Source organism: Petaurus breviceps, unplaced genomic scaffold (genome assembly GCF_028583685.1).
Source record: "Petaurus breviceps papuanus isolate PSGF00001 unplaced genomic scaffold, PetGlider_PUasm1.0 689, whole genome shotgun sequence".
NCBI lineage: Eukaryota > Metazoa > Chordata > Mammalia > Diprotodontia > Petauridae > Petaurus > Petaurus breviceps.
This window is the reverse complement of record NW_027186458.1, coordinates 11,957,328-11,968,522: the sequence shown is the minus strand read 5'-3', so window position 1 is coordinate 11,968,522 and position 11,195 is coordinate 11,957,328. Positions and strand designations below refer to the sequence as shown.

General features: G+C 47.1%; 2 protein-coding genes across 2 annotated transcripts in view; one reads left to right on the top strand and one right to left on the bottom strand.

Moving 5' to 3' along the window:
• LOC138174635 (class I histocompatibility antigen, Gogo-OKO alpha chain-like) overlaps window positions 1–11,195 on the top strand; it is a 529,286-nt gene that overhangs the window by 428,700 nt on the left and 89,391 nt on the right. The gene's annotated exons all lie outside the window — the stretch shown is intronic.
• The window catches only part of DLC1 (DLC1 Rho GTPase activating protein), a 212,505-nt gene that overhangs the window by 182,675 nt on the left and 18,635 nt on the right, over window positions 1–11,195 (bottom strand). The window contains exon 2 of the mRNA XM_069104844.1: window positions 9,605–10,787. Coding sequence (XP_068960945.1) covers window positions 9,605–10,675 — 1,071 coding nt within the window. The 5' untranslated portion in view covers window positions 10,676–10,787. The remainder of the gene's footprint in view (window positions 1–9,604; window positions 10,788–11,195) is intronic.

Genomic DNA, 11,195 nt, shown 5'->3' with positions numbered 1-11,195 from the left:
CTCTCTCTCTCTCTCTCTCTCTCTCTCTCTCTCTCTCTCTCTCTCTCCTGTCTATCTATGTATCTCTATGTTTCTATGTCTCTATGTGTCTATGTATCTGTAAAGCTATGTATCTATGTAGCTACCTATCTATGTATCTATGTGTCTGTATAACTATGTATCTATCTATCTACCTATCTACCTATCTACCATGTATCCATCTATTCCTCCATCCCCTCCTTGCCATGCTGCCTGTTCCCATCATTTCTTGGAATTTGGAAAACAGTTATGTACTTACAACAAGCCATTCCCTTCCTGGGGGACAAACTCCATTATTATTCCCGTTTTAGCAAAGACACATGCCCTGAAGGACAGTGACAGAAGCGGAAGAAATGGGAGGAGGCATGAGCAGGGAAATGTCATCTCGCCCCACATTGAAGAAGAGGATGCTGCAACTTATGTCAAAGTCTGCAGGGATGAACTACTATACTACAGAGCTACTGTAAAAGTCCTTGGGGTGGCTGAGTTGATCAAATATACTTGGAGTCGAGAGTATCTGGATTCAAAACTTTGAACTGACACTTGCTGTGTTACCACATGACTGAGCAAGCCATAACTCTACAAACCCATTTTCCTCATTTGTATAATGAGACAACAATGCCTGTAAGGCTTAGCTCATTCATTTCTTGTGAGACTTAAATGTTATAATTGATAACTTTGTAAGCTTGAAAGTTCCAAAGTAATTTCAATTATCACTGATGATCTCTAAATTATCTTACAACTCAGGGCACAGAGAAAAGCAGGATGTCAAAGTGGGAGGGGCCCTACTACCCCTCATCACTGCAGGAGAATCACCCTCACACCATCCTCAAACAAATGGCCATCTGGCCTGTGCTTGAGGAGCTCCACTGATGGGGACCCCAGTGCCTCTAATGCATGTGTGCTAATTAGGACATTACCCTGACACAGAAATGAAATCTTCCTCTTTGCAGCTTTTCCCCACAGGTGTCACACTTCTTGAATAGGCTGGTCTCCTGGTCCCCCTCAAAGGTCTCTAAGTACCTGCCCAGCTTTCATCACCAATGCCTATGATTCTGTTTAATTTTTACTTTCTGTAAAAATCTAAGCCAATATATACATGATATTACAACCCATAGAATGTTCTAAATGCATCCAAATAGTCGATAACCCTAAGGCCCCAAACTGCCCTGACAGGAAAGTAAGGACAAGGAAAATTAACTTAAATGAAAGAAAGCTTTTCCTGGGCCCTTTCCAATACCATAAGAAAAGCATCAAGAAGGAGAAAATCTGCTTGTTGGGCTTTGGGCTGCTTGTCTTTTCACTAGAAGGGAGAAGGGAAGGGCAGAAATGTAAATGCTTACTATGTGTCAGGTACTGTGCTAAGTGCAAACATGGTAGAAAGTAATGAGCTTGAAGCCAGAGGCCCTGGTTGGAGCCTTGCTCCATCCCTGATGTCATGAGGGATCCTGCTCAAGTCCCTTCCCCTCTTTGGGCCTCCTCTTTCCCCGCTGCAAAGTGAAGTCATCAGGCATGATGTATTTAGCCATTTCTGCCAGGTCGATATGACTCAGTAAGCTCTGAGATGTAGCCAGCAGGGTGGGTTTTTATTTGGTGGGGAAGGGGATGGCTTGTTTTGGTTTTCTCAGGTTTCTTCCTATGGTGATTGATGTAGTATTCTGGCTTATGTTTGGCATGGCCCTCCATGAACTTTCTGGGATTGGACCCTGTGCTCACCAGTGTGTCTTCCTCAATGTGTAAAATGACTTTTTCTCCAGCAGGAATGCAACCAAACATTTCATATAACAACCCGCTGATCACAGCTAAAGGAGGGGGAAGCACATCTGTCTTCTCTGACATTGAATGGGGCGGATCTCCAGTTCCCGTGAGGTTGTTTCTTGGCCCCGTGTAGGCAAACACTATAGGGATTATTTCAAACAAAGACTTCCTCTGAGCATGGTCACTGGAGACCCATGGAGCCAACCTTCTCCTGGGGCTGTGCCATCAGGGCTAACTGAGGCAGAGGGCTAGCAGAAACTGGCCAGAGAATGGGGGACAGTGGGAACCTTGTCATTGAACCCCTCCTTCAATCCCCCTCCTGGAACAGTCTTGAAAGGTTGCACAGCCGATAAAGACCTCTCTGCTCCAAGAGGCAGACTCAGGAATAAGGCAGTTCTTCATTTGGCCAGAACCAACTTTTCCTCCCCCTCCCTCATCAGTGAAATTATTTTTAATTCTCCCAAGGAATGTCTGAGAACACTGGGGCAGTTGGGGTCCAGCTTGGTCAACTTTGGTCTGGTGCTGGATGCTTTACCCTCACCATAACCACTGGTTTAAAGGATGGGAAGGTGCTAGGTCTCTGGTGAAGGGGGAGGCTCTCTGCCCCATGTCTGGATAGTGAATGGACCTGGAATTTCATTGGCACAGGGAATTCCCTCTGTTGGCCTAGGTTAGCATCCATCCCTCTGTGCCTGGGGCCTTATCCCCCAGGAGTATCCTGCTATCCCTATGGCTTTCCTTACATGCACTGCTTCTCATGGAATATCCTGCTGTAAGGCTTATCCCCCCTTCTACTTTTGCTGGAGCCCCCATCTTGTGGAAGGGCCCAGGCCAGCCTCCCTTCCTTCCCCTCCAGGCCTTGTTCCTGACTTTCTGGACCTCAAAACCATGCCCCCATTCCAGACCCACTGTCTTCCTCCACCCTCATCCCCAGCTTAGAATGGAGGCTCCTTGAAGGCAGGGACGGCCTCCCTTTTTGTTTGTATTCATTGTGCATCTGTAGCTCCAGTGCTTGGCATAATGTCTGGCACATTGTAAGCACTGAATGGTTGGCTTTTATTCATTTTTCCTTCCTTCCATGAATTCCTTCTCATTCTTCGATGTGGTTCACTGTCCATTTGAAGTGCCTGCCCAAGATTACTCCTGCTCTCATGTGTGTGACACGTACACACATGCAGCGCACATGTACACATGCATGCAACACACAGTGCACACAACACACTCACACATGTATGCACATACACACAGTGTAACACATGCACATATGTGCACACACATGCATGCACACACACGTGCACATGATGATTTCCACCCAGTTTTGCTTGAGTTTTTCTTTTTTCTTTTTCTTTTGGTTCTGCTCAAGGCATCAATGCAGTGAATCTACAGTCATGTACCTCGTATGAAAGACCATAGATAATAGGATTTCCATCCTCCACCTTTGTCTCCATTCTTTTCTTTTTTTTCACAATAGAAAGAATGTGTCATACATGTTGGAGGAGTTTTCCAAAAAGGAGATGTCCCCAGATGGTTTCAGGGTTAGGAGACAGCTTGTGGGACTTAGAGAATTTTACGTATGACATGAAAGATGTTATGGAAAATCCTGATGGCAAAACTGGTTTGGGATGGAAGAAGCCCAGCTCGGACTGAACAAAGGGCAGGGATCCCTGAGCTGCAGAGCTTCTCTGTATCAGCTCAAGGCCTGCACTTACCTTGGCACCTTGTCCGTGACTGCCTGGGCAGGAGGGGAGCATCCTGGGTAGCCCCTCCATTGTGTACCAGGTACCTTCTCTGACCACCTACAAGGCCCAGCAGTAACCTCACTCCCACCCAGACACCTTCCAAGTTCTCCCCCTTTCCCTGCTTTTCAATGACAAACACAGTTGTCTGATACCCTGGGGCTATTCTGCCCCAAGGCTGAACCCCTATTGACAATGCTAATATACCTGATCTCATTCCATCACGACTTCCCTGTTACAGACTGTCACTATTCACACTCCCTGCTCCATCTGCCAGTGACAAAATTTTGTTAAATAACCTCAAATGGGCCCTCACTACTGCAAAGCAATCCCTCCTATACCTCCATAATTGACTTACTATCTTACTCTCCACAGCAGCCTTTTCTCCCTCCTCAAACCTCCCATGGTTTTTCCTTCCTCCACCTTCTTAGCTGAGGATCTTACTTCATATTTCACTGGAAAAAATGGAGGCCATTTGCTGTCTCTAGAGCTCCATCTTCTCCTTTTCTCCTTATATTACATCACCTGGATGCCATCTGTTTGCTTCACTTCTTTCTCACACCAAGAGTTGGCCCTTCTCTTTGCCAAGGTGACCCCCTCTACCTGTACAAACAGCCCTATTCTATCCCACGTTCTCCGACAGATTGCCCCTATCGACCCTACACTCTCATTTATCCTCCAGCTATCCCTGTCTGCTGACTCCTTCCCTACTGCCCACAAACACACTCAGGTCTCCCTCATCCTCCAACAGTCCTTACCTGATCCCTCCATCTCTTCTAGCTCTCACCCCATAGCTCTACTTCCTTTGGGGGCTAACCCCTTCAAGCAGGGTCTTGACAATAGGCTCCTCCATTTACCTTCCATTCACTTTCTTCTTAACTCTGCAGTTTGATCTCCCACATCTCCATTCAACTGAAATTGTTCTCACCAAAGTTACCAGCATGGATCATAATGGACTTTTCTCAGTCTTCACCCTTCTGGACCTATCTGCAGCCTTTGACACTGTTGATCATTCTCTTCTCCTGGGCACTCACTTCTTTTGAGATTTGCTAGATATTTGCTCCCTCCTGGTTCTCTCCCTAGCAGACTGCTGCTTCTCGCTCTCTCCAGGAGAATCTTCAGCTAGGTTATGCCCCCTAAATCTATGCATCTCCCAAGACTCTGTCCTGGCCATTTCTCCCTCCTCCATCTCTACTATTTTGTTTGTAATCTCGAGAGATCCTATGGCTTCAATGACTATCTCTATGCAGATGACTCTTTGCCCTAATCTCTCTCTGCTCTTCCATTTGCATGTCTCCAGCTGCTTGTTGGACATCTCAAAATGGATGACCCCTGGACATCTTAAATCCAACACCTCCAAAACTTAGTTATCTTTCCAAATCCTCCTCCCTTTCAAATTCTCTTTCGACTGCCAAGGATACGATTACCCTCCTAGTCACTCAGACTTGTAATCTAGGCGTTATCCTAAATTCTCCACCGTCTTTTACCCACCCTCCCATTTAATCATTTGTCCACTCATGCCAATTCTTTCTCTATAACATCCCTTGAATATGTCTCCTTCTCTCCTCTGGCACTTCTGCAGATCCTTATCACCTCACACCTAGGACATTCCAATAGCCTGTTCGTGGTCCTGTCTGCCTTCAGTCCATCCCTAATTCAACTGGCAAACTGATCTTCTCAAATCTCAGTTCTGATCAAATCACACATTCTTTCCTCCTCCTCCCCAATCCCACTCCCATTCAATGACCTCCAATAGCTCCATAAAATCTCTAGAGTCAAATAAAATCCTCTGACATTCCAAGGCACCCATAATCGACCCTTTCCCTACCTTTCTGGTCTCCCCTTTATTGCCTCCCCACCAGCCCCATTCCTAGCAGTTATTCTGTGATCCAATGACACTGACCACTTGGCTTTTCCCAAGAAGACATTTCATCTACAGCTCTGAGCATTTTCACTGACTGTCCCCATGCTTGGAGTGCTCTGACTCATCTTCTCCCATCTCCAGCTCCCCTCGCTCCCTTCATGCCTCAGCTAACTTCCTCCCTTCTGCAAGGTTTTCATGAGCCAGAGGAAGCTAGGTAGCACAGTGGTTAGAACACTGGGCCTGGAGTGGATTTCAAATATGGCCTCAAACACTTACTAAATGTGGTGACCCTGGGCAAGATAATTTACCTCTTTCTGACTTAGTTTCCTCAACTCTAAAATGGGCTCCTACCTCCCAGGGTGGTTGTGAAGATAAGAAGAGACAATATTTGTAAAGGACTTGGCACCATGTCTGGCACTTAGTAGGGGTTTAATAAAAGCTCATCCCCCACCCCTAACCCCTTCCTTATTCCCTTTAATGCTAGCACCTTTCCTCTGAGATTAGCTCCAATTTATCCTGCCTCTATCTTGCTTGTATGTGGTTGGCTGGATGTTGTTTCCCCCATTAAAATGTGAGCTCTTTGAGATCAGAGACTCCTTCTGGGGCATCCCCTCCCCTTCTTTTTATCTCCAGTGCTTAGCATAGATGGTGCTTCAGCATTGGTGGTTGGCTTGGCAGACTCACTGGAGACTGAAACGAAAGTAGCAGCCTTTCCCAAGATGTCCAGTTTCCATAATATTTGCATATTTTGCAAGGAACAAGAAACATGAGCAAGGTTCACCTTGAACTAAAGTGGCTAGCAAGGGAGAGAGAATCTGGGGTTCTTTGCTAATTTATTCTTACTCTCCTCAGAAACAATTTCAAGCCTTCTCTTTCCTCCTTAAAGCCTCCTCTTCCTCCTCCTCCTCTTCCTCCTCTTCATCCTCCCCCTCTAAGTCTTCTAGCCAGGGAGCTGGTCTCTTACTTTACTGGGAAAATTGAGGTTATTCTTTATGACTCCTTTCTCCATTCTCTTCACCTCAAAACCCTTTTACATTACCTCCCACTTTCTCCCCCTTCACTCTGGTTTCAGACAAAGAGGTGGGCCTTCTCCTGGTCTGTGTCTCATCCTGGTCTCTCCTTGGTCTCATCCCCTCCTGGCTTCCCCAGAAGATTTCTGTTCCCTCTCCTTCATCATTGTTAATACTGCACTCTAGGTCTCAGCAAAGCAAGTGCTTGGAGACAATTATCATGACTGCTTGCCCATTTTCTTCTCTCTTATAGGAAACATCCTCAATTTCCTTCCATTAATAATTATGGTGTATTTTCTAGTCTCCTATCCATCCTGGTTCCCCTCCAGTGGATGTGCCTCAGTTTATCAAAATGCAATATGGCATGGAGGACAAAAAGATGGGTCTTGAAGGATCACAGCCTCCCACCCCTCTCTGTTTATCACCTCCCTTTGGGTGACTGTTCTCAAATGAATTCACCCCCAAACCACAGAATCCTTAGCAATCCAACACCTAAATTAGGACTGGGGGAGAAGGCTGTTTTAGTCCTTGAAGAAAGAAGTCATTCATGTTATTTTCGGTAGGACTACCCATCTCCAGATGGGGAACATCCCATTCTCAGACCCCAAGACCTTCTCTTGGGAACCAGGCAGGGCCTGTTTCCTGTCTTGGGCTTCAGGTCTCAGAGAAGTGGCTGCGGTTGGCATTTCTGTGCCCCCCAAAAGGATGGAATACTGAGAGTCTTCAGAACACTGTAGTTAAGGGGATCCCCGCTGGGTTTTTGTTCTGAAGCAGAACATGACAGGGTAAGATGGCATGCAGTGAATACTGGGGCCAGAACAGCCTTGAGCCTGACACATTGAGTTTGTGGGTTTTTTGATCTAACCTTGCTTAGAAAAACCACATTTCTCTACTGAATGAGAACAGTAACTGCAATCCCTAACTTTACTCGACACTTTGATTTTTATAAAGTGATTTGCATATATTGGGTCCTCCCAACCACCCTGAGAGGTAGGTCCCCATTTTGCAGGGGAGGAAATTGAGGGTGAGAAAGGTTAGGTGACTTTCCCAGTGTCACTTAGGCAGATTTTGAACACAGTTCTGTACCCAATTTGAGTCCAGATCTCTCTTCCTAAGCTACTCAGCTGGTCTTTGGGGAGAGAGAAACCAGGAAGGAGACCTTACTATGCACAAGAAGGCCACACTTCCATGTTTCCATGATAACAATGGGAGCAAGAGAAAATGGGAAGAAGACCCTATGAAGGCAGCATTGGTTAGAGCAAGATCACTGACCCAGGAGCTGGGAAAACTTTAAGTCTCACCTTGGACCCTGATGACCAAAAGGGACCTTGGGCAAGTTCCTGTAGTTCTCTAGGGTCCAGTTTCCTCCTGGATAATGATGCTTGTACTACCAATCTCACAGACTCAGTGTGAGGAGCCCAAAGTACTTTGGAAATGGGAGTTCTTAAGATTCCTGCTGTGAAACCACCAACCTGCTGGAGAGTCAGGAACTAGCTGCAGATGGGCTTGACTGTGGGGAATGAGCCTGGGGAGGAGGAAACTTACAGTGGGTGTTCAGGAAGAATTGGTGGAGTTCTGACCACCTCCAAGGCACGGAGTTCAAAGGGCACCAAAAAAGAAGGTTCTTCTCACAAGATGGCATTGGAACAATAGCTTTACCTAAAACTTTCATTAAGCACTCGCTACATGCCATGAACTGCGCTAAGCACTGAGAACACAAATAGAAATCAAAAGAGAGAGTTTGCCTTCAAGAAGCTTATTTTCTAATGGGTTAGAGTGACTGTTCCTTCACAAAGCAACACCTGGTATCACTTCCTGGTGACTCAACCTACCTAATGACGAATGGAGAAAGGACCAAAGCAGAGCAGTAAAAGAAACAACACAGCGGGAGAATGGGCCTTGTTTGCTTCTGAAGACAGGAGGTTGCTGGACATTTCAGAGATCTCCAGGAAGAGTGAAAGTGTCCAGTAGAGGCCAGATTCCGCCAGACTTCTGACCAAGTCCTTTGTCTAGGCTACAAGTATAGATGCCCTCCCGTCGAACGCTCTAATTTTTGGCAGATAAGATCCGAGCTAATAAGGGGAATTTCTCAAAGACGATAGTAGCTGAGCCTAGAAATCAGACCCAGGTAGGTCTTCTGGCTTTGGATCCAAAGGTTTTTCCATTTTATTATACTGCCCTTGTAAATCAGGTTCTCTGCACATAGGCAAGATAGAGAGATGAGGAGGAGGATGGTGGATGGCCATTCACCTAGGCAGAATGGACCTGATCCTTCACATTTTTATCATTTACTTGACTGGAGGCCCCATGTGGCATTGGGAATATGGCAGTCAGCTCTGGCCACCAGATTTCTGGAAGTGCATGGATGAGCTAGAGAGTATCCAGCATGAGGGGAATGACCTCAGTGTCACAGGCTCTGTGGGGATCAGCTGGAGGAACAGAGAAAATAGAAGGTGCAGGGGATCTAGGAGAGCTGCTTCTGACTGCTGGTTGAGGGATTAAATGCATTCAGTTTGTTCCCCAATAATCAGGAGCAATGGGGAAAGTCACAGAGGCCAATTTTGACTTGATTTCAGGGAAAGCACTCTAATATTCTGAACTCTTTTTTTTTTGGAGGGCAATTGGGGTTAAGTGACTTGCCCAAGGTCACATGGCTAGTTTTTGTGTTAAGTATCAGAGGCTGGATTTGAACTCAGGGACCCCTGACTCCAGGACTGGTGCTCTATTCACTGTGCCACCTAGCTGCCCTAATATTCTGAACTCTTAAAGTAGAATCAGCTGCCTTGGGAGGGGAGGTGGTAAGATCCTGTAGGCTTGGAGGTCCCCAAACAAAAGCTCAGTGGTCCCTCACTGGATGAACTGAGAACATATTTCCCTGGCACATAGTAGTACTATAGAAATGCTAGTTATTGCTATTATTTTTGGACACGTTCTGTGGTCCTTTCCAACTCCGTAATTTCACAGAGTCCTTACTAAACATAACTCAGAATCTCATTTTGAAACCAGGATGAAAAAATGCCTAATGCACAACATATGTACTACAGCCCAAACCAATAGGAAACCCTGGAGTCTGTACATCGACCAAGGAGATAGCTACTTGCAGCCCCAGGACATCTCTGATATTTCTTACATCCAAGCAGAGTAATGAGCTGGCTCACACTGGGAAGGTTTTCAAGTCCTATGACTAAAGAATACCTTTGTCCATGCATGGGTCTTACCTTTTTCTCTCGAAGAGTGACTTGCCCACCACACAGTTCCCCAGTGGTCATGGGAGGTGTTCCATGTTCCAAGGGCCCGCCCTCTCCAGATCCAGCATCTGGGGGATGTTTGTTTTGAGGGACACTGTGGGAGTGTGACACTCCACTTTGGTCCAAAGGGTGGAGACAACAGGGAGGATCCCCACACAGCGCTCGTGGTTGCACCCTTCCAGCACAGTGAGAGGAAGCGGATCCATCCTGCAGGGCCTGCTCAGCACAGTGAGAAGCAGAGCACCCATCCTGCAGGGCCTGCCCAGCACAGTGAGAGGCAGAGCACCCATCCTGCAGGGCCTCCCCAGCACGCCTCTCATTCCGGTCTTTGATGGTGTCAGCACATTTCCTCCGCTGCTGAGCGATCACAGCAGAATGGAATAGCTGTCTCTCAGGCTGAATTTCATTTGCACTCAGAGTCTCTGAGAAATCCGATTTGGGCGTCTCTCTGATCCGAATGGCCCTGAGGTTGCTGCCAAGCTCCTGCTTGTCTCCAGTAGGGTCCCAATCTTTAGAATTGTGATCAGGCACACGGACTCTCCCCAAGGCCCCTAAAGAGACTGGACACTCCTGACCCTCCTCAGAGCCTGGTGGCATCTCTACAAAGGCACCTGTCCCATTCAGTCTGCACTGACCTGCTCCTTCCCTCTCTCTGCTTGTCCAGTGGTTCCCAGCCCCCAACTTGGTCTCTGTATCACTCTCCTCATCAGACACATGGACCAGAGTTTCTGTGCTGGCCTCCAGGGAAAGGAGGCCCTCCTCCCCATCACAAGTGTCATTTCCAACCAGTTCTCTTGAAACATTTCCCAGGGTCTGCTCAGGGCAGCTGGACAGCTCTGAGGCCTGGCAGCAGTCTGGCAGGGATGCCCACCTCTGGTGGTGGCCCCTGCTCAGAACGCCTTCTTTTTCCATGCTCGTGTGCAAGCTGTCAGCTACCAGCCCATGGTGGCATGTTGGGGCTGGGGCATCCGGATGAAGGAGCAATCCCATCCGCTGAGTAACGTGTTCTTCCCAGCTCCGCTTCCTGACTGCCACAGACATATCCCTGCAGTCCAACAGAGGGCCCTGGATGCTGTGATCCAAGGGGCACCCGAGGAAGTGTGCTTAAGTCATCAAAAGCATCAGGAGAGAAGAGGGCTCATCACTTCCACATCTGTAAGAAAGATAGAAGACTGAGGGCTAGATGTATGTCCAAAGGGCAACTAAGTCCCAAAGCTTGGAAGTAGTTAAATGAGGCTATGGATATTAGCTGAGAGAGGTATTTTAAAAACCCCAACATTCCTAGTGAGAGGCAGTGTGGCTCACTGGATAGAGAGCCTTCAAGACCTGGGTTCACATCTCACCTCCCATACACATAGACTGCATAACCTTCAGAAAGTTAATAAAGCCCTCCATACTCTGTGTAACTCACAGTAAAGATGGCAGCCTGCATTGGTAGAGGGAATTCCCTCATGGGGAATTCCCTATATAAATGAGATCACAGGTCCATGACTTGTTTTGATTTCAACAAGTTTCACACACACACACACACACACACACACACACACACACACACACACAC